General features: G+C 38.8%; 3 protein-coding genes across 3 annotated transcripts in view; 1 reads left to right on the top strand and 2 right to left on the bottom strand.

Annotated features, from left to right (window-relative positions):
• LOC148126714 (vomeronasal type-2 receptor 26-like) overlaps positions 1-10,725 on the top strand; it is a 28,451-nt gene extending 17,726 nt beyond the window's left edge. The window contains exons 3-4 of the mRNA XM_087923285.1: positions 6,179-6,305; positions 8,974-10,725. Coding sequence (XP_087779411.1) covers positions 6,179-6,305; positions 8,974-9,878 — 1,032 coding nt within the window. The 3' untranslated portion in view covers positions 9,879-10,725. The remainder of the gene's footprint in view (positions 1-6,178; positions 6,306-8,973) is intronic.
• Positions 1-24,616, bottom strand: part of LOC113451824 (vomeronasal type-2 receptor 26-like) — a 500,191-nt gene that overhangs the window by 86,033 nt on the left and 389,542 nt on the right. The window lies entirely within an intron of this gene.
• LOC113451996 (vomeronasal type-2 receptor 26-like) overlaps positions 1-24,616 on the bottom strand; it is a 452,458-nt gene that overhangs the window by 72,547 nt on the left and 355,295 nt on the right. The gene's annotated exons all lie outside the window — the stretch shown is intronic.

Genomic DNA, 24,616 nt, shown 5'->3' on the forward strand with positions numbered 1-24,616 from the left:
GTTCTGTTCAGGTGGACGCTTGGTTTTGCTCAGGTTAGTCTTAGTTGCTGGGGGATTTGAGCTGGTGAGTTGTGATCCTGTTGTTTGGCTTCATGTTCGTGGTCGTGCCACATCTTCATGGTGGTCGTTTGGACAAATCCAAACAACTCACTGTCTGGAGAGCCAAAACACAGACCACCCTCAAGACAGACAGGCACACCGACAAACTCAGAAAACTACAACAATGTCAGAAACAAACTCCTCCCCCCTCACAGCCACACATGAAATGAACAGTGCACAACATCTCAGACAAGATCCTCACCGAAGCTGAAACCAATGTCCTTTCGAAAGGATTCAACTTTGCTGTCGTTCCCAAACACATCCCCACAGAAACCATCATATGCGGAGTTGAAACTAGCCTGACCAAAACCAACCCTGATGATGCTAACAGAATCAGACTCAAAATCACTAACATCCTCTGCACTAGCAAACCACCCAAACACAACTTATCCAAAGAAGAACAAACTGCACTACTTAACCTGATAGAAGAGACCAGCATAATAATCCTACCAAGAGACAAGGGCAACGTGACAGTGGTTATGAACACATCTGACTACCAAACCAAGTTAACCAACCTACTCCAAGACCCCACATACAAACCCCTAAAGACAGGCCCCACCACCTACCTAGAAAAAACTACCAAATCCAAAATAAAAGCCTCCCCCATCAGCAAAGAAATCCAGCAAAGAATCATACCTAGAGAGAAATCATCCAGATGCCCTAAGCTTTATGGTCTCCCCAAGATAGACAAAGAAGGAACCCCACTTAGACCAATAGTCAGCTCCATAGATTCATCTCTACAAAACCTAGCCAAATTTCTCGCCAAACAACTACAGCACTATGCCGAATCCATCAACTCACATGTAAGAAACTCATTCCAGATCATAAAGAAACAAAACTTACATCCCAGCAACCTACTAGTGAGCTTTGATGTCATATCCCTCTTCACCCAACTGCCAATAAAAGAAGCCTTGACAGCCATCCAAAACAAATACAACCCCCCAAGCACATCCTAGATCTGACCAATCACTGCATATCCAATACATACTTCATCTACAATGGACAAAAATATAAACAAAAAGAAGGAGCACCCATGGGATCACCCCTCTCACCTGTCATTGCAAACCTCTACATGGAACACTTTGAAACACAAGCTCTTGAGAAATATGATCACAAACCCAAACTCTGGCTCATATACGTAGATGACACCTTCATAATCTGGCCACATGGGAAAGAAAAGCTGGACAACTTCCTCATACACTTCAACAGCCTACACCCCAAAATACAATTCACCATGGAAACAGAAGCTAACAATCAACTTCCCTTCCTAGATGTCTTAGTATACAAAAAATCCAATGGCTCCCTAGGACACACAATCTACCAGAAGAAAACACATACAAACCGCTATCTACATGCACTCTCACACCACCACCCAGCACAGATCAATTCCGTAGCTGAGACATTCATCTCCAGAACAAAATGCTTAGCCAACAAACAAAACCTAAAAACCAAACTACACACTCTCACTAACCTACTAAAAGCCAATGGATTCCAAAGAAAGGAGATTACCCACCTAATCCAAAAAAGAAACCCCAACCAAAATCCAACACAGAGAACAACAGAACGGCAAAGCCCTCCTCCCATATATAAAAGGCACTACAAACCAAATCAGCAAGATCCTCCAAAAACACAACATTAAAACAGCATTCTGCACAAACAGAAAAATATCCACCATCCTAAGAAACCCTGAAGACAAAATCGAGTTAGAAAACCAAGGAGTATATGAAATCCCTTGCACAGCATGTCCCACCACATACATTGGACAAACTAACAGAAGAATAAGTGCACGCATTGAAGAAAACAAGAACTCAATCAAAATAGAAGAACCGACCTCTTCTCTGGTCCAACACCTCAAAGCCACAGGACATGAGATTGACTTTAAAAATACCAAAACTATCGCCAAAACCGAACACTTCAACAACAGAATAATCAGAGAAGCAATAGAGATAGAAAAACACCCACACAGCATGAATAAATGAGATGATACCTCCCACCTACCAACCATTTGGAAACCCACCCTCATTAACAAGCGATCACCTAACATGAAGAATGACATCAGACCCACACGCACGAGGGCCACACAAGATGCTACCACGACACTTCCACATAGAAAGCAGATTCACACCCACACAAAAGATGAGACACGATCACGGACCAGAAGCCATACCACAGCTGCATCACTACCCGCTTCAACCCCCTCTGACCCATACTGGAAGTGAACTGATGCCCACCATGAAGATGTGGCATTACAACGAACGTGAACCCAAAGAACAGGATCAAAACTCACCAGCTCAAATCCCCCAGCAACTAAGACTAACCTGAACACAACCAAGCATCCACCTGAACAGAATACACCCCCAGCTAATCAGAACACGGCCAACCCCCCACCAATCAGAATACAGCCAAACCCCCAACCAATGAGAACACACCCCACCCAATCAGAACACAGCCAAGCCCCCACCCAATCAAGTCACACCCCCACTAGCAGTTAAAAGGAAGAAGCAGCTGCAAGCTCACATTACTCCGAGAAGCACAAAGCCGAAGATGATAAATGAGATTTCATCAAAACGTCACCTAGATACTTCTAATTTTACGCGGGAGAAAACCCGAATAACCAAAGATCCGCATACAAATACCCACGAAAACCTCAGAAAACAAATAAACAAACACACACACAATTGAGAACTATTACTAAACCTTTGTTCTTGAGCTTTGAAGACAATGGCAACACTTGTTCTCCCAACTCACAATATTTGCAAGTTAAACAACTGTAGAAGAAAGATTAAAATGTAAAAAGAGGATGTGAGGTAAGAAAACAAGATTTCTTAAAATTCCTCAATGTTTCCACTCTAGTTCCATCCATATTTAAAGAAGAATGAATTGTACAATCTTTCTTTGTTGAAAGTGTATTTGGACCAAAATGGAGACATAGCAACAGATCTGCAGATCCTTAGTAGGCTGTTTCTGCCCAAGGAGGATCCCATCAACAAGGAATTGGGGAGTTTTGAAAGGCAAAGAATTATAATCAACCAAGATGTTTTGTCTCAGCTAAAGTTGCTGAACAAGGTGAGGAAAATATTGATACAACCCACCCTCCCCCCGCCAAAGACTTACAATCCATTTCAAGTGGGCTAAATCTAGTCAAAAGGGTGGGTAACCTTGACTGGGAATTGAATGTGTGGAGTAAAACATCTATAATTTTCTTAGACAGATAGGGAGTTTTCAGATCTATTGACCAGGAGATGCTATAATGCTGAATACTGTTATAACCTGATTCAGCTATTTCCAAAATGAGATTTGGAGTGATTATTACTTAGGACACAAATCTCTGCCATTTTATATGCAGTTTAATATCTCCATAAACCCGGTGAGAGAGGGCATCATATCAGTGGTGGTATGCTACCAGTTTGGACCGGTTTACTCGAACCTGTAGTAAAAAAAATGCCTCGGATCAGCTGAGAGGAAGAAAACAATCCTACAAAGATCAGCTGAGAGGATAAAAGACTGAAAAATGCATGGGAGGGTGGGAGGGTCACTTCTTTACCCTCTCAGCTGATTGGCTTTTAGGTGAACATATGTTAGGGTTGCTCATACGTGCACAATCTCCCACTGAACCAGTAGTGTCTAAGGTAGGATTCAACTATTGCCTCATGTGCTGAGGATTTTGGTGTTACTAGTTTCAGTTTCACTAATTTCTTCTCTTCAAATATCAAAGGTGAAGGCAATTCTGTGGATCGGGACCTGAGTTCAAGTTTGGTCTCAATCTGATGAAATGGAATCAAAATTGGATGGAAGTCTTGTTGATCCCAGTGGAAAATAACCTTAATAAGCAAATATAGTGGGGGAAGTAGTACATTCCTTAAATGCTTTCATAGATAATTGCTAGGTGGCCAAAGCTTCTGGCATGCAAGATTATTACTGGAGAGCATGATTGATGACACTTGGCTTTGGATGTGTCCCAGTGGAGAATGTGCCCCATTCGAATGGGGGTGGATGCTAGAGCCCTGACGCTTCATCTTCCCCTGATTGGAGTCAGGGTTCTCCCAAAATTTCAGGCTCATGGTTGGGGAGGACCATCAAGGAGGTCCAAGGCTTTCGGTTCACATGATATAACAATGACTGGTCTGATGTGAGCTTATTTCTTCATTGATTGATTATATTTATTTGCTGCCCATCACACCACAATAATGGCCTGAAAACTGAAGTACTGAAACACAACTTTAGTGCAAAAAAAAATCCTGATATCAGAAGTAATAAAGAACAATTTCAAGGGAAATGTTACTTAGGTTTTGGCATGGGCTTTTAAGAGTGCCCTTCATCTGAAAATCCCTTGCATCAGAGGTGGTATTCAGCATGTTCTGATCAGTTCTGGAGAATTGGTAGAGGAAATTTTGAATAGTTCAGAGAACCAGCCAATACCACCTCTGCCTTGTGCTGCCCCATCTATTTTCTGCCTCCCCAGTCCCAGCTGATTGTCTGGGTCTTCTTTTGTTGCCCTGCACAAGAGAATGGAGCTGGAAAGCAGGTTAGTGGGGTGGGGAGGGAATGGGATTTTCCAGTAATCTTCCCCAGGAATGGGAAGAGAAGGGAGATTTTACCTTCCCCAGGAGTGGGAAGGGAAGGGAGTCTTTTCCTTCCCCTGTCATGCCCACCAAGCCACACCACACATACCCAGCCATGCCATGCCCACCAAGCCACAGAATCAGTAGTAAAAAATTTTGAATCCCACCACTGACTTTCATGAAAATGTTTATTTGGATTGTTAACTATCTTAAGCCACTCTGGGAGTCTCCAAACTTATAATGAATATAGGTGTGCATTTCCCATTTTAACTTGTTTAACCTAACTGTATCGGGTACCTTGTATTGGATACCTTGTGATATATATCACTTTCCCACACAGACCTCTCACTCATGACCCCATGTGGTGCATCAGAAGATCCCTGACTCACCCTTTTTGATGGACACATTTTCACCTCCATCTCACCTCACAATAATTTTAGAAATTAGTCAGTTTTACCTTTAATTAACCAGCATGGAAGCTGTAAAAATTGACCAAAAATATACAGATGAGGAACATCATGTTTAAGGTTGACAGCCTTTACTTGTAAAGAATTTTTCTTTTGTATCTTAACTAGGAGATCATTTTGAACTGTTTTCAAAAAGGAGTTTTGCAATCCAGAAGAAACCATTCTACATCTCACCAATCAGACATTTCATTTTCAATCACAGTTTTAATCACAGTTTTAATTTACTGCACTTTTTGGAGTATAAGACACACTTTTTCAGCCTCCATGTGCTACATTTTCTGCCCATTCTGATTCCTGCCACTTGGAATGGGGCAAAAATGGGGGACGCAGAGACAGCAATAGGCTATGTCAATCCCTGCAGCCCGAAACAACTGATTGTAGGGAGGCTGCTCCAACCGACAATCAGCTACTTATGCTAATCAGGCTGTGCTGAAGCTGTTTGCTGCAAGGAGGCAAATTGCTGGGAGGCAAAAGGCAGATATTTTTTTCTTGTTTTCCTCCCCAAAAGGTAGGTGGGTCTTATACTTTGGAGCATCTTATACTCCAAAAAATGTGATATTTTAAATAAATTAAAAAATAAATACAATTTTAAATAAATGCATTGATCTTTAAAATATACATCAATCAATCAATTAATTAGTCAGTTAATCTTGATAAAGTTCACAAATGGAATAGAAATCCATCTTTTACAATAAAGTTTAGTCTAAAATTTAAAATAAGTGGATATCTTAGTTTAAAATCATGCATATATGAAGAATGGAGGAATGCATGTGAACTACACTATGAGGAGGAACTAAATGTGGCTTGATGTTTAATTTTTTTCTCATTTCATCCCTCCAGACTTTATTAAGTAGAAAGGCCCCAAGAAAAAGGAGGAACTAAATGAGGCACCTGCAATTGTACTCCTGCAATCATTTGGAAGTTGTCTGGGATTTCATATTTTTCTATCTGAATCCCAGAGATTACTTAGCTAATGTTTCTGTCTACCTCCATGTTACATAGATGTTCAGATTAACCTCTTTCCTTTGGCATTTTTCTTTTTCTTTCCAGTCTCTGCCTCAGTCCAAATGTGTGGAAAAATGTCAGCCAGGATTTGTCAAGAAAGTTCGAGAAGGAGAACCAGTTTGCTGCTATGATTGTGTTCCTTGTCCAGAGGGGACCATCTCAACTCAGGAAGGTTGGTGACACCATAGGGAAACCTTCTGAATTCATCCAAAGCACTCTGATCAATATACATCTTAAAGAGTCATATACGTTTGATGGTTTTGTTTTTAATTTCCATGGTGTCCAATTTCTTCCCTAATGGGAGGCAAAAGAAAAAGATCTCAAAGGATGAGTTAGGAAGAAGGATGTAATGTATTGGGTAGGAAATCTTTTTTTATATATTTTGCCAGTTTGGATGAGTCGTTCCATATTTATCTTTCTTAGAAATATATGAATTCCTTGTAACTTGAGATATGATTTTAGATCAATGCACTTTGCTCATCCAAATCAACCTTACACTACAGGCCAAAAGATACATCAATCATACATTTAATCAATTACTCTTTATTAAGATCATAAACTCTTATAAGCTGAAATATCTAAATATCTGAAACAATGAAGGGGGAGAAGTTGGGTTCAAAGAACAAATAAAAACCAAACAGAGGACTCATCATAAAACCATCAAGTGCATATTTACTTCCCACCTTTTCTTATCTTTTCAATTTGCATTGTTAAATACTGAGAAAAAAACTGTTATAATACCAACCAAAAATGAATATGGTTGTGGTTCTGAAAGGAAAAAAAATATTAACATACAGTGCTGGGATTAAAAGGAAAAAAAAGAAAGTGGGGGGAAAGGAGAACTAATAAAAGACCAATCTACGAATAGATACCAATGTCGATTTCATTATCTCTTTAAAATTGTTGCCAAATCTAGAAAGGATGGAAATATATTGCTTCATCTTCCCATTTTTATTGGATAAAAAGACTTGGCAGATAACAGACTCAGTTCCTCTTCTTCAATTCCTTCACCAATTAATCTTCTTTAAGACTCTTTCTTTTCAAATTTATTGATCACATTTATATGGTTGTCTATTTTGCACAAAGTGACTTTTGGTGGTACACAATTAAATCACAAATTAAAAATTAAAAAAATGAGAACTAAATGCTGAGTTTAGTTTAGTTTACTTTATTGTCATTGCACCTCGTACAATGAAATCAAACACCATCTTCAGTGCACATCATGACCATGAAAATAAACACAAATGCACATCCTTCACATTCCACACATTGAATTGAAAACCCACCCACCAACATGGTACTATACAGTATAATTCAACAGAGCTATTGCCCTGGGATACTGCCCTGTTTTCCAGTCTATGTGTCCTTGTTTTTGTTGTCCTGTACCATCTGCCAGATGGTAATAGTTCAAGAAAAGGGTGCCCAGGATGAGATGAAGCTTTTAGAATATTTTTAACTTTTTTAAGGCAGCGGGAGCTATGAACCTCTTCCAAACAGGGGAGAGGGCAACCAATGATCCTCTGAGCAATGACGTTAACCCTCTGGAGTGCTGTCCTATCTGCCACTGTGCAATTGGCAAACTGCACACAGATGCAGTAAGTTAAAATGCTTTCTATGGTCAATGGTAGAAGGTTACCAGCAATTCTTCATACAGCTGTTGTTTTCTGAGAAGTCTCAGGTAGTATAATCTCTGCTGGGCCCTTTTGACCAATGCTGCAATGTGAGTGCCGCAGGTCAAGAGAGAAATACATCAAGATGCTACCTACCATACATCCAGCAAACAGGGTTGTATTGTCAGGGGATTCCAAGGACTGTTGGAAAATATCACATTTTAAGGGGTTTCTAGAAGCCTTCAAAGTTTGGAGATACTCTCAATTTCAGGATAATTAATGATTTTTTTCCCTGGAGGGGGCTGTACCATCTGCCCTGAAGTAGGCAGTGTTGTAACCCTTCTCAAGAGGAATTCCGTGGATCTAACCACATTAGACAAATTTTACCCTATGTCCAATCTTTTTAGAGCAGTTTATTGAGAGCATCAAAATAAACAACTTATTTTAAAAATTCTTGGGATAAACGTATTTCCATCACCTGAAAAAAAATTAATAAATAAACAAGTAAGTAAATAAAGAAATAAAGAAAGAACCCAATTGCTTAAATCAGAGAAGAGAGGTAGTGGAACAAGATTGCCACATGACTATGCGGCAGCAGCAAAAAAAAAAAAAGGCTAACACAATCCTTGTTTGTGTATAAACAGAGGCATAGAATCAAAAACATGTGAAGTATTAGTACCACTTTATAAAAGCTATGATGACCACACTTAGGATGCCTTGGCATGCAAAAAGGTCTGTTCCCTAAAACATTGCCACTTTATGAGTCCTCAGAAGCCTACCTTTTCTGGTGCAGCTCCTGCTCCACTCCACCCTGAAATTCAATAGTCCTCATCCTCTTAAAATTCTGGAGACTTGCTACTTCTCCCAGGAGTTCCCATGGAGCAGTTTCTCATTGCAGTCTGGAACTGGCATTCCACAGGTAGCTCTCCTTCCCCCGCTGTCTTTGTGGCAACTGAAAAGCAGCAATAGTTGCAATCAACAAACTTTTGCTTTAAAGTTGACAAAGGAGTTTGTGGCACCAGATATTTCTTCTTTTAATTTTATTTTCTTGTTCTTGTTTTTTCTTGTTTAATTTTATTTAGTTGTTCTTGTTTGTACACATTTGGGGATCTTTTTGCTGGAGTGTAAGAATGTACCATTAATGATGCTTTCCTGTCTCTCAATATCACATCTCATTCAAAGTTTTCTTGAAATTTGAAAGACTATAACAAAAAATATTATTTTTCTCAGATACTGAAAAATGCACAAAGTGCCCAGAAGAACAATGTCCAACCAAGAACCGAGTCCAATGTATCCCCAAAAGAATAACCTTCCTGTCCTATGAAGAACCTCTGGGCATCATCCTTGTCTGCTTTGCCCTACTCTTGTTCCTAACCACAGGCTTTGTATTAATCATATTCATTAAACATCTAGAAACTCCCATTGTCAAAGCCAACAACCGACACCTCTCTTACATCCTCCTGATCTCCCTCTTGCTTTGTTTTCTGTCCTCCTTTCTTTTTATTGGCCAGCCAAGGAAAGCCACTTGTTTTCTCCGGCAAACAATGTTCAGCATTGTCTTCTCAGTAGCTGTGTCTTCTGTGTTGGCCAAAACAATCATGGTGGTGCTGGCTTTCCTGGCCTCAAAACCAGGAAACAAGATGAGAAGATGGTTAGGAAAGACCTTGGCCAACACTACCATCCTTTCTTGTTCTGGTGTCCAAATTTTCATTTGTGTCATGTGGCTGGGAATTTCCCCCCCATTCCCTGATTCTGACATGCACTCCCAGCCTGGAAAAATCATCCTTCAATGCAATGAAGGCTCTGTTACCATGTTTTATATTGTCCTCGCCTACATGGGTTTCCTTGCTATCATTTGCTTCATAGTGGCTTTCTTGGCCAGGAACCTGCCTGGGGCCTTCAATGAAGCCAAACTGATCACTTTCAGCATGCTGGTCTTCTGCAGTGTCTGGGTTTCCTTCCTTCCCACCTACCTGAGCACCAAAGGGAAATACATGGTGGCCGTGCAGGTCTTTTCCATCTTGGCCTCTGGTGCTGGACTGCTGGGCTGCATCTTCCTCCTCAAGTGCTACATTATCATCCTTAGACCTGATCTAAACACTAAGGAACATCTCATGATAAAAATAGGGAAGTGACAATGAAATTGTTTCTTAGGACCATAACATTTAATTATTGATTGCAAATTGTTATTGGTTTATATGCTTTGTTTGCCTCTGTTTGACAACTTATGTTATTTAAAACTGAAAGAAATAAAAATAGTTAGTTAGATGGGCTGCGGACTGCTTTAAGCTTGATGGGTAACTTCAGAGTTAGTTTGGAGGGTCTCAATCTCATCTTCATAGTTCTTTCAGAATTCAGAATCAAGTCTAGGACCAAAGCAATTATTGAATTCTTTCTGCAGTGCTTTTCAGCATGTCCTACTGGGACTCCCTGAAATAATATTGAGAGTTGGCCCCCAAACAACAAAGAGATGCACTCTGTGGTATGTAAGAATTACATACTAAGGATTACACCTGTGAAAGTTAGGAACATAAGTAACACCATATTTATCTGATTTCTGACCTATGCATTAATTATTGGAATATTACTGGACTGTTATATAACTATAAACATAAGTTGATTATGTTCTGTAGAAATGTCAATTTTTTGGCTAGAACATGGAAATGTCAAATCTTTGGCAATGATAATATGTGAAATGATTTTGGGTCATCCTGACCTAAAAGGAATTGGTTAATGAGCTATTGTATTAAAAACTTGCTGATGTTCAAAACAGGAAAAGAAGAAGCCATGAGAATGGCGGTTTCCAAGAGATGAGGTTCTGGGAGGAGTTAGTGGACAAGTACCCAGAGAAATCTAAGGACTTACCAAGGGAGAAAAACAGAAGGATGATGTGAATGTAGCCTGTTGCAGAACCCTATAAATGTAATATTCAATCTATGCCTGGTGTCCTCATATTCTGAATGTTCAGGAAATGAGGTCCTTTCTTCCGATTTTTGCAAATCTCTGAATAAGTAAGTTTTTTATGGTTCTTTGGTCATTGTGTCAATTTTTGGTGTTTATAACAATTGGCGAAGTCAGGCCAGGAGCAAGACTTCTTCCTCTGAATGTCGACGGATTTTGAAAGCTGCAGATGCCCCTGCTGCTTTCAGTGGATTTAGCAGTTTGATGGATCTCTTGCCCTTGGGTGGGAAATTGCTCTTAGTGACCTGTGGACAGATGACCTGTAATGGCTGAGTTAACCCAGATACTGGTGCACCAGGATACAGGTGAGCTAGCTCTTATAATTTGTTTTCCACTGTGTTGCAACACTGTTTAAAATTTGTTTTAAGGGTTGTTTAAACACTGGGTAAAAAGGGTTTTTTCTTAAGCCTGATAAGTTTATGTTAGTGTGTGTGTGTGTGTGTGTGTGTGTGTGTGTGATAGTGCTGTACTGCTATTGTTCTGCATTATCATTTCCTCTTTTCCCTTTCCTGTGTTAGAAGGGAGAGTGTTACTATTTCTAAATGGGGTCATATTTTACTAAGCCAGATGCAGAGATCCCATCCATTCCACCCTCCTCCCCTCTGGGTGAATTGCTTAAATAATGGAGTGAGCCATGGTTAAGTCTTTATACAAAACATCTGAATAAAGTAACAATAATTGAGCTTTGCACTGGGGTGTGGCCAATGCTTATCTTAATTCCGCTGAACTATAGGTGGGATAAATTTGGAGAATCTGATTGTTATTGCATAAGAGCTTTGAGAAAAGTTCTTGTTAAAAAGAAGTTAAAAATGCAAATGCCATATGTGGAGCCCTGGATACACGTTCAGTGGGTGGACCCTTTTTCTTCTACAAGTAAAAGAATTTTATAGGAAGCAGAGGAAGAGGGAAAGTGGGACCCACTGGAATATGCCAGCTGTCCAAGACCCCCTCCATATAAGATACAGAATGTAGCTGCTGTGGCTGTAGCTGTAGAGGCAGACGGAGCTGAGAAAAGTGATTTTCTAGCTATAAAACAATATAGAGAATTAAAAAGGGAGTTGGTGTCGGGCTTGGAGCCCACCCCATTGATGAAAAGATAGTGGAGGAGATGCCTATCGCTTTGCTCACACCCAATGTCTCCTCCGGCATGTCACGTTTCAGTCAGCTGTTGCGCGGACCTTCAATCAGCTGTTGGGTGGCAATTCCAGAACTACAGGGCTTCACTGTTTAACAGAGGCTTTGCAACTATGAGGCTTCATTCACCTACTGGAGTGGCGATTTGGACAGACAGGACTGCCGTGCTAGCTGAGGGGGAGGGGGAGACTACTGAACTGCCATGGGGGCTGTGTGGGAGGCTGGACTGAGGGTAGGAGGATTAGGTGTGGATGATTAGGCAGAGGGAGCAAGCGCAAGGGATAATTAGCTGAATGGGCAGATGTTAGGCTTGTTGAGAGGGGTTGGGAAACTGCTATAAGGAGCACTAAGAGGCAGTTGCTCTCAGCGCTAGCTTTATTTGGTATCCCTGTTGTTGCCAATTAGGATTGGAATTGCTGCAGTGAACCTTTGAAATTCAAACTTTTGAGTAAAGTGCTTTGTCTGCGACATGCTCCAGTACCCAGTTGAGGCAAAAAACATGCTACTAAGACAAAAGAAAGAATTGGAGGAAGTTTTGGGGATCCAGATCACAAATAAGGTTAAGTATTTAGGGATACATATAACATCAAGATGTAGCACACTTAAGGAGGATAATTATCTTAAACTCAAACAACAGATTGTGACAGACTTGATAAAATGGGAACATTTACAATTATCATTGATTGGGAGAATATCTACAATTAAGATGAATGTATTGCCTAGAATTTTATACTTATTCCAGACAATTCCAATCAGATTAGGGAAAGAATTTTTTGAAGATTTAAACAAAATTGTGCTAAAATACATCTGGCAGGGGAAGAAAGTGAGAATAAAACTTAAATTGTTACAAGATGCAAGAATAAGAGGAGGATTTGCTTTGCCCAATTGGGAATTATACTACCAGGCGACCAGTTTGATGTTGGTAAAGGAGTGGATAACACTCAGGAATACTCGACTTTTGAATTTAGAAGGACATGACCTGCTGTTACGGTGGCATGCCTTCCTCTGGTATAAGGGAACTAAAATGCAGGGGTATTTTAGAAGACATTATATTCGAGAAGCATTGTTTCTAAACTGGGAGAAAATAAAAAAGCAATATTATTTAAAAATTCCACTATGATTATCTACTATTGAAGCTTTTTCCTATACAATAATATATAAAAAGGAACAAACAGTTAGATATGATGAGATATTGAGTGTAAAAGGTGAACTTAAACCTATGCAAGCATTGGAAGAACAAGGTTTAAAAATGAACTGTTTTTCATATTTGCAAATACAATCTAGATTTGATAAAGATGTTAAAACAGAAGGTATCTCTGATAAGTGGACTGATTTAGATAACATTTACTGATGAAAAAGTAATTTAAAAACTTTATGGATATTTTCTGGAGTTCAAATTAGAGGAAGAGCAAGTAAAAGAAACAATGATTGCGCAGGGAAAAATTTTTGGATATGGGATTGTCCTAGATAAGTGGCAAAAATTGTGGTCTCAAAATTATAAAATGACAATGTCAACTGCATACAAAGAAAATTTGTATAAGATGTTTTACAGGTGGCACTTACCCCCAACGAGAATCGTGGGGATGTTCAAGAATAAATCGGATAAATGTTGGAAAATTTATCAGATACCTGGTTCATATTTCCATATGTGGTGGACATAGTCGGATGCAAAAAGATATTGGAGAATAATCCACATTGGGTTGTAAGAAATGATAAAAGAACACATAGACTTTAAACCTGAGATATTTTTATTGGGAATTATACTTGAAATATACCATAAAGAATTGAAATATTTGATTGTAAATGTTTTAACAATGGCTAGAATTGTATTTGCTAAGAATTGGAAAAATGAAAAAAATACCTATGCAGGAGGAAATTATTAAGAAAATCATGGACTGTGCCGAAATGAGTAAATTGACATTTGAAATTAGAGAACAAGAAGATAAACAATTTTATATGATATGGGATTTGTTTTATCAATGGTTAGATAAAAAGACATGGTAAAGAAATAGATTAGTAAGCCTTACAATAAAAGTTAATAGATCGATATAGAATACAATATAAAATATATAACTATTGGATGAATGTATAAGATTAAACCATAATGAAATTTAGAATATCTCATATAAAATGATGGAAAAATAGTTTAGTCAAATGAATGTTTAATAATTGATATTACATAAGCACAAGCTAGATTGATAAGGTGATAATTTATATAACTTGTGAGTAATGGTAAAAAAAAGGATAGCACAAAAGATTGTAACCAACTAATACACTGTATGTATATAATTGAAAGAGGGTTTTATGTGTTTATGTTTTGTTTGTATATTTGTTGTGAAAAACTTTTTTTAAAAAAATTGTTAGGGATGAGGCAAAGAGTGGAAAAAGGAAATTAGTCAAAATACTAACACAAATATTTTTTTATCTAATATGTACTCTGCTTATAAAACTAGGCTTTATAATCAATTTTCAAAGAATTGTTGCAGAGACAAAGACTTACCAAAAAAGTCCTTCATGGGGTCAAGTATCGAGTCTGGGTTGTATTGGGCAATAGGAGTTGTGTTGAATTTGTGAATTTGTGTTGAGATCATGGATTATTTTTAGGGAAGGTGGGTGATTGAGCACAAGACAGGAGCAGATGGGTAGAAGAGGGGAAATGTCTAGAAGACACCTGTAAAGTGGCACATCCATATCTTCATTATAGAATAGAGGGAAAAACAGAGAAAGGGTTGCTTATAAGTGCAGACTGTACAGAACATGGTGCTGGAAAGGATATCACCTGATTCACACAGAGTGGAATGGAGGAACATCCTGCCCTGAGAGGTCCAGGGATTTTGGCATTGATATCAGAAGGAAGACAAGAAGGAAAAGCATGGAGAGGTTTGTAAGAATATGGAAAGACAGGAGGATGGACTGGGTAATCATCAGAGAATCAGATAAATAGATAGATGAGATAAAAACATGATTATTTTAATTATCATGGTATCCCGTGGTATTTAGCTAGGGAATGCTTTATGTTGTGTTGAGGGCTTTTATCTAATATTTTTTGTTTCATTTATAATACTTCTGCCCAAGCAATTACATCAACAGAAAAACATCAACGTTTGGCAATTTAATTACTTCTGTAAATAAACTGATGGAGAGAAAAAGGAAACTGTGTGACTCTGTGGCATAATGTGTGGTTAAAACAAAGGAATGTCTTCCATAATCAAATTCAAACAAAAAGATATACAGAATACAAAATAATGTTGGCACAGTGGTTAAAATGCAGTATTTCAGGTTAACTCTGCCACTCTAACTCTATCCTTCTATCAGGTTGTGATGGCGAAACTATGGCACCTGTGCCAGAGGTGGCACATAGAGCACTGCTGTGCATGTGTGTGTACCTCCAGCCGGCCAGCTGGTCTTCAGGTCTCATCCATGCGAGGGGTGGGATGCATGGTTGGGGGCAGGGCACATGCATGGGGAAATGCATGAATGGGATACACATGCATGCATGGGGGACATGCGTGCATTGCATCTTGGTGATGCATTTGCATGCAAGCTTTGGGCACCCAGTGCTGAAAAGGTTAGTAATCACTGTTCTAAGGTTAATAAAATGAGGAACCAGATTGTGGGGGCAATATGCTGATGTTGTAAACCACTCAGAGACTGCTGTAAAGCATGCAGAGCGGTATATAAGCCTAAGTGCTATTGCTATAATAATGTTGGAAGGGACTTTGGAAGTCTCCTAATCCAATCCCTTGCTCAAGGAGGAGACCCTATACCAGGGGTGGGATTCTACCAGTTCTGTCCACCTCTGTAGAACTGGTAGTTCTGAAGAGCAGCAGACAGAGAGCATACATAGAACCAGTTCTATGTCTGCTGCTGTTTTGGTCCACCCCAATGGTGGTGTTCAAATTTTTTTAACTGCTGGTTCTGTGGGCGTGGCCTATTTTGTGGGTGTGGCTTGGTGGTCATGTGACTGGCTGGGTATGGCTTTGTGGTCATGTGACTGGTTAGGCGTAGCTTGGTGGTCATGTGACTGGCTCAGAGATGGTATTCAGCAGGTTCTGTCCAGTTCTGGAGAACTGGTAGCAGAAATTTTGAGAAGTTTGGAGAATCAGTAGAGGAAAATTTGAGAATACTACCTCTGACTGGCCATACCCCCATCTATTCTCTGCCTCCTGAGTCCCAGCTGATCAGCTGGGTCTTCTTTTGTTGCCCTGCACAGGAGAACAAAGCTGGAAAGCAGGTTAGTGGAGTGGGAAGGGAATGGGGATTTTGCAGTAACCTTACCCTGGGGTGGGAATGAATTTTGCAGTATATCCTTCCCCTGGAGTGGGGTGGGAATGGAGGTTTTACAGTATCCTTCCCTTGCCATGCCTACCAAGCCATGTCCACCAAGACATGCCATGCCTACCAAGCCAGGCCCACAGAATCAGTAGTAAAAAAATTTAAATCCCACAAGTGCAGCCAGGGAAGGACAGGATAGGGAATAAGATTATCTTATATTAAGATAAGATGGCTGAAGAAAAGAGAAGGGAAAGGAGTATTTTGCCTTGGGTGGGATGAATATGGAAATTTAAGTCTGTGTGAACATGCCCTCTTTCTCTCTATGTGTTGTTCTCTAAATTAAGAGATGGAAAAGTCACACATTGAAGCTCAACAAGTTCTCAGCCTGACACTTTGTTTTATGCAGATGCACAAACAAACCTAAATAGACAAATACCCACAAAGAGAAAATACTGGTGTCAGAACTTTGACAATGAAAAAAAAAAAAAACCACCCTCCTTGTGATTGTTTTATCACAGCCCTATAGAGGCACAGGACACTTCTTCACAGGACATTTCTTCCCTGTTGGGAAGGAAGTGGGGAGAGATTTAAGGGTTGTAGGGAATTGTCTTTTGACTCTCTCAATTTGTCCTAAGACTTCCCCCAGCCCCATTATGATCACATTTCCTCCCATGAAATGATTCCAGTGTATTTGTCCACTTCCCTCGGTATAAGAGGAATTTATAATGCCTTGATAAGATCACACTTGGAATATTGCATCCAGTTTTGCCCTCCACACTGTAAAAAAATATGTTAAGACTCTGGAAAGAGTACAGAGAAGACCAGTAAAAATGATTAGGGGACTGGAGGCTAAAACAGATAAAGAACAGTTGCTGGATTTGGGTCTGTTTAGTTTAATTCAAAGAAGTACTAAGGGAGACATGATAGCAGTGTTCCAATATCTCAGGGGCTGTCACAAAGAAGAGGGAGTCAAGCTATTCTCCAAAGCATCTGAGGGCAGGACAAGAAGCAATGGGTGAAAATTAATCAAGGAGAGAAGCAACTTAGAACTAAGGAGACATTTCCTGATAGTGAACAATTCTCTGCAGCTTTGCTCTGCATTAGGAGGGCTTCTCATTGAGTCCAATGCATCAAGAAAGGGACCAAGCCGGTTCAGTCTTGGATGAGCAGCCCCCAACACGCGCTCAGGGAAGCTCTTTTATTGAACACACATTGTTAAATGTCACAAAAGAGAAAGTTCAGTCTACTTTACATGTTAAAAGAGTGGGGGGTCTCAGTGGATACATTGTAGTGCCCAATCACAGTGCTTAAGGGATACAAAGTAACCAATCCATGCCTGCAGTCCAGCCAGTAGCCCAAGGTGGACAGCATCCTTTTGTTCCTGATACCTGCTTTCAGCCTACATGAGGTCTTGCAGGTATCGAAACTCCTTTGCCTACGTGAGGCTTGGCATATGCCCAGGCTGTTAGATGTGGATTTGCTGCTGCATCTCCTCTGTTTTAGTTTTACGCAGAGGGATTTCTTCTGGTTCTTTGCTATAGCCCATACAGAAGCCCGTGCGCATGTTCTCATTGGGGTCCTCTGAGGGTATAGCTTTGTACAGAGATTCTTTTTCCCAGAGGGCATTGACCTGCGCAATGGCGCGTTTTTCTGCTAGCAGTGACAGACTATTGGAGATGGTGCGAACAAAGATTGGTAATATACATGGAAGAATGACACACCCAGCAGCAATAATACCTATGAGTGCTACTATAGCTTGTAATCCTGGCAGTTTTGGGAGCCAGGAGCCAAAGATATTTTTGAGGTCCATACCTCGCCATACTTGATCCGGATTGTAGGTTAATTGTCGCATCTCAGTAGTTAACTGTGCTACGACTTTGCCAACCTTGTCAATTTGAAGACAGCAATTTGTGAGATTAAACCTTCCACATAACCCCCCTTCCTTGGCTAATAAATAATCCAAAGCCAAGCGATTTTGGTAGACAGCTATGCGTAATTTGTCTGTAGCAGTTGCAAGAGTGTTTAGAGCCTTATCTATTCGTTGACCTGCTAAATCTAAGACAGCTTTCAAACGAATGATTCTTGTTAGGGATACACCCTAGCAGAATCTGCACAGCAGTCAGGCAGGCAGGTAAAATATGTGAGATAAACGTTTTTTTTGTAGCTTACACTCAGTAAAACAGATACAAAGTGCTAATTAAACAGTTTATTCCAGTAAGAGTTATAGCATAATCAAACAGTCCATATATCATTCACTAATTCAGTCCGTCCAGGAATTATTCAGTTGCAAATTCCAGTGATGAAAAAGAGAGGTCATTAAACTTACAAATATCAGTCCAGTAATATATCTCCAGCAGTAGAGATATGAAGAAGTCAAAAACTCCTCTCTTCCTTCAGCAACTCAGCAGTAGGGGAAACACACAGTTAACAAACCATCAATCCGTGCAATCCAGTAATTGTCAGGTTCTCTTGCTCCCTCTTATGATGGTTTAACACCACACCCAAAATTACATGCTTTGCAGTTTTAAAGTGACACACACTTAAACTTACAATCATAGTTTATATATATTATTTTACCCAAACTACGTTAGGTAACCTATGTTATTCCTAACATTCTCCCCTTTTGGGTAATATAATAATATATATATCTATTTACAACCTTAACCCATAGTCATCACAACTCTCTTTGTGTTTGACTGCACCTTGGGCTTTCGTGAACTGATCAGCAATGTTTTGTTCAGTCATACAATATTCCAGTCTTATTAAACCATTTTTTACAGATTGTCTTACATTCAGATATCTAAGATCTGTATGCTTAGATCTTGTTTTTACAGCAATATTTGTAGCCATCTGTATGGCTGCTTGATTGTCCTCATACACTACAATGGAATCATTAACAGTTAATCCCATATCCAATAACAACTGTTTATACAGAATTAAATCAGTACATAATAAAGATAGACATGAAAATTCTGCTTCCATTGTGGACATACTTATGTGTTGCTGTCTAATTGACCTCCAACCAATCAATGCTTTTCCTAATAGTATAGCCATTCCTGAAGTTGATTTCCTAGTGTTTATATCTGTTGCAAAACTTGCATCAGCATATGCACTTAAAATCAAATCATCTTTTGGCTCCAAATACAATGCATAGTGCATTGTCCTTTTAAGATATCTTAAGATACGTTTTGCCGCTTGCCAGTGTCATTCAGCGGGTTCAGCGTTGAATCGAGCCAATTGATTAATGCTATAGGCAATATCTGGCCTTGACCAATTACTAATGTACGATAGACTACCAATTAGCGACTGATAAATAGTCTTATCGAATTTTGAACTCTGAGCATCAGTCCGGCAAAATTCCTGACTCATTGGAGTTTTTGCCGGTTTACAAAGTTCCATCTTATATGTTTTTAGTAATTGATAAATCTTATCCTCTTGAGATATCTTATAGCCACCGTTGGTTTTATTTATTGTCAATCCGAGATACTGTTTTATCTCTCCTAATTGCTTTAATTTTATCCTCTTACCTAATAATGATATTATTTCAGTAGCTTCATTATTAGTTTTTGTAATTAAAGCAATATCATCTGTAAACAACAATAATAATGACACTATTCCATTTGTCTCTCTTTTAAATAAACATGGATCAGCTAAACCTGCTTTAAACCCTATATTGTTTAACTCCTTAACAATATATTGGTTCCATTCGTAACCAGATTGTTTTAATCCATAGAGACTCTTTTTAAGTTTCCAACAGTCATTATTAATTTTATCATCCTTAATCCCTACAGGTTTCTTTAGGTATATAGTGTGCTGCAATGGCGCATGCAGATAGGCAGTTTCTACATCTAAATGATTTATGATATAATTTTTCTTAGCTGCCCACACTAAAGCTGCTCTCAAGGTTGTCGCTTTTAGACTTGGTGCAAACACTTCATCATAATCACATGCAGTTTGATTAAATCCTTGAGCTACCAACCTAGCCTTATGGGTAACAGTCCCATTTGTACCTGTTTTTAATTTAAATATCCATTTGCATCCAATGGACTTTTCACCTGGAGGTAATTTAGCATTCTCATAGACTCCCATCTGTTTTAATGAATTCAGTTCCTTTTGCATTGCTGTATGCCAGTTCTCTTGATCCTTCGCAGGATACATTTTTAGTTCTTCCACAGTAGTTGGAATTTTACTAACCTGGCAAACTACACTTGCTTGGTACCTATCAGGTGGTCTGCTTTCTCGTGTTGACCGCCTAGGTAGTACAGGGCTTACAGGTGGACTTCATCTGTTCCTGGTTATCTATTTCTTCTTGTTCACTTATTTCTTCCTGTTTTGGTCCTATTTGCTCTTCCTTTACTTTTTCTTTAATTGGACTTTTACTAGTATGGTGGCTCGGGCCCCTGTAGGTTTCTATGACTACACTTTTATTCGAATCATGTTCCAATTTTTGCCATCCTACATGCTCCAGGAATTGAGCACTAGCACTACAATAAATTCTAGTTGTGCCCTCTTCCCAGAACCTGTAAGATTTATGGTTAGATTCGTAACCTACAAAAAATAATCTTTTAGCCCTGTGCTGTCCCTTATGTCTCAGTTGTGTAGGAATATGCACCCATGCTGGTGCTCCAAATGTGTGCATGTAGCTTAGGTCAGGTTTTCTACCATGCCACCGTGTGAATGGTAATTCACCTGTTGTTGAGTTAACAACATTATTCAATATATGATTACCACACATTATTGCTTCTCCCCACAAATTTTCAGGTAATCCTGAATCCGACAACATGGTACGAGCCATTGCCTGTAGTGTTTGGCCTCGTCTTTCTATAAAAGAATTATGTTGTGGCCTATATGGTGCAGATCTTTTATGTTCTACACCTGCCATCTTCAGTCTATTTTGGAATTTATTATTTATAAATTCCGTACCATTATCAGTTACAAGAGTTACTAGTTTCCTTTTAGTTTTTCTTTCTGCAAACTTCAACCAATTAAAGAAATTTTGATATGTTTCCATTTTACTCTTCATTAAATAACAGAAACCATATCTAGAATAATGATCCATTATACTTAATATATAATGAGCACCTCCCACACTTGGTTTTTTAGGACCTATAATATCAGCAAATACGACCTCTAGAGGCTCTTTGGTTTTAAATCCATTAATTCTATTTGCTGGTATTACCTTGCTTTTTTCTTGACTGCAAGCATTGCAGTGCAAATACTTACTGCAAGGCTTCAGTTTTATACCTTTAGACAGTTCAACCGTTTGCTTGAGCATTTTAAAATTTATATGCCCTAAACATCTGTGTAACAAATGTATGCATTCATCATGAGGCTTAACGTTATTATACACTGTGTTAGCCACCTCTAATTGATTATCCTTTAACACATACAATTCACCTTTTAAAGTTGCAGTCACTTTTTTACCTTCCTTTTCTATTATGCAGTTTTCTCCCCTAAAGGTAACTACATAACCTAGTTTAATCAAAACTCTAACCGAAAGCAAATTAAACTTAAGTTGTGGTACATATAACATTTTTACATTTTCTTGTATGCAAGAACAATATGCAGTACCTTGACCTCTCACTTTAAGTTTCCAGCCATTAGCTAACGATATCTGCTGTGAACTCGCGGACATCTTAATAAATCTTTTCTTATCTTTCATTATGTAGTGCGATGCTCCACTATCTACAACCCAAAAATTATTATTGTTCACAGTTTTGTTGCTATACATGGCTAACTCTAAGCATTTTTTATCCTTTTGATGCCTTTTTGCACTCTGGCTGGCATTTTGGCGTTTTTCTTTCTTGCAGAATCTAGCCAAATGTCCCTTTCTTCCACAATTAAAACATTTTCTAATTGTGTAGGCTGACGAAGATAATTCCTCTTCTTGTGGTTGTTCCCTTCTGAGTTGATCCCTTTCAAGCCTTCTCCTGGCTTCTTCAATTAATCTGCCAGTAATGTCAGTTAATGTGAGGTTATCTTTTGGCAGAACTTCCAGTGAAGTTACATAGTCGTCATAGCTCTCATCTAATGAAGACAAAATTATATAAACCTGGTGCAGTTCAGTGAAGATAAGCTCTTTTTCATGCAGCTCCTGAAAAATTCTCTTCATAGTGTTTATATGAGTCAACATGTCTCCATTCTTTTGAAGATGTGTTCTGAACAGCTTCCGTGTAAGATTTATATGTGCTCCTACACTGTCTCGAACATAAATCTTCTTTAAATTCTCCCAGCACTTAGCAGCTGTTTCTTCTCCACGAATATGGACAAGCTGCTGGTCACAGAGTGTCAGTCCTATTATACAGAGAGCTTGCTCATTCTTCAGTTTATATTCTTGTATTTTCTGGGCATCATCTTCATCCTCTGGATCCCAAGCATCTACCTCTGGTGGGTTTTGAATTATATTCCAAAAACCTTCTCTGCGTAGAAGTAGGCTGCATTTCATAGACCATGAAACATAGTTTGTTCCATCCAGTTTGGATATTAGAGACAAACTTGGTAAATTGACTTGTGCCATCTTTCTCTGGATATTAAACTATAATTAATAAAACACAGCTGTCTGTTTACAGTATTGTGTAACCACACTAACTCTCACTTTATATAAGCCTGTTGTGAAAATTGTGAAACTCCTTTCTGACACCAGTTTGCGTGGAATCAAAACACTGAAACCAAAGCAAACAGTCAAGGCTTACTGCAGCATTTATTACACAGGACATACTGAGAGTTGATCTTGTGCAAAAAAAAAAAATAGAGAGAAATAAACAAAGGGATACACTCACATCCCACTTACACTGGCATGGGATTTTAATGAGATTTTTAAAAATATTGTGAACATTAAAGTTGCAAGCTGCCCAGTGGAATCTATAGGTGAACATGGCAGCCTTATACATTTGTTTAATAAGAATATATAAATAATTATGCTTTGCAGAAAAGAGACTAAAATGATGAAAAACAGAAGGAGAAAATGCGGTATACATACATCAATTATAACATAAGAAATTTCAGCTTACTTCTTGCCCTTCTGTTATCTGCAAAGAAAAATAGTCTTTGTTATAAGAAGCATTTTCATCTTCTGATTCAGGAATTGCTTTGGGAATATTCTGATAAAACTTCCCACAGGTCACTAGGAACTGCAAGGCCACATTCCTTATGTCTCCATTGGCTTACTGGAAAGACTCATTCATCTGGAAACAGATTTTTCCCACATTATTGTGACTAAAAATAAGACTTCATATTTTGTTTTAGGAATGTTTAGAAATATGGAAGAATAGGAATAGGATTAGCTTTAGGAATAGGAGGAATATATATGTCGGGGTTCTGGTGATAGCCCTAATTAAATCATGAGTCTCGAGCCAAGCTTAAAAAAAAAACCTCAAAAGATTTTTTAGGAGCAACATGCTGACATTAACCTAAATGAAGCCAAGTCTGGCATACATAATTCACAGTCACCTGTGACCCTGTTTTGCCCATCCCCCCTGGGTGTATCATAAATCAGATTCTCCAATAAAGCACTGCCCAGGTATCATCAATCACATTCCCTAATAAAGGATTTTCACAACCAGAAGATCTGATAGCCTAGTTACAATCTTTTTAAGATAATGGTGGAATGTACTTCTGGTTTTACTGCTGTACTGCTCCTTCAGATTCCCCACAACCTTGTTTATGGCAACTTGAAATCAGACATAGGAATGTTTTACAAGTTGAAAATATGTTCAATATGTGCATTTCCTTCTCCCTTTCCCCTGTTGTCAATTGTAAAACAATTTTAGTGATACTATTTATTCGTCAAATGCTTAATGTTTCATCTTGTTTTTATTGATTGTAAACTGCCTTTAGGGAAGCCGGGAAGCCTATATCTTAAATAAATAAATATTAAATGGTCAAAAACTATTAATTGAGACTAATAAATGCCATTTTTGAAGAATAAGAGATTGGTAAAAGTCATTTTTTCTATATTATTTTAACATCAAATGTTCTTTGGTATTCAGATCTGACCTGAAAATAATAATGTCACATTAAGGGATGAAAATGCAGGCCAGCAAGCCAGCACTGGATGCTAAAATGGAGAAGACGTGCACAGTTACTATGTACCTCCCTTTGGTGCTCAGGAAGAAGGCACAAAGGATACCCAGACACTGCAGAAGATCAGCATGCTGAAGGAGATCAGCTTGGCTTTGTTGAAGGCCCCAGGGAGATTCCTGGCCAGGAAAGCCACTGTGAGGCAGACAGGAGACAGAAAGTCCATGTATCCAAGGGCAATATAAAACATGGTGTCAGGTGGTGCTCCATTCAAAATTCAAGAAAGAAAAACTTAGACTCTTTAGATTAGAGCAAAGAAATCTTTTACTGAAAATGAAGTGGTAGCTTCAAATAAAATTCTGAATCTAAGAAATTAGGCGCGCAGATCACATATACAAAGTGTTGGAAAAGTTCACACCCCTCATAGTCCGAATGAGTCTTCCAATTAAAAGTGGTGAATATGATCATGTGAGCATCTTCAGGT

The sequence above is a fragment of the Pseudonaja textilis genome, chromosome 2 (assembly GCF_049901715.1).
Source record: "Pseudonaja textilis isolate UNSWEBS1 chromosome 2, rPseTex1.2, whole genome shotgun sequence".
Classification (NCBI taxonomy): domain Eukaryota; kingdom Metazoa; phylum Chordata; class Lepidosauria; order Squamata; family Elapidae; genus Pseudonaja; species Pseudonaja textilis.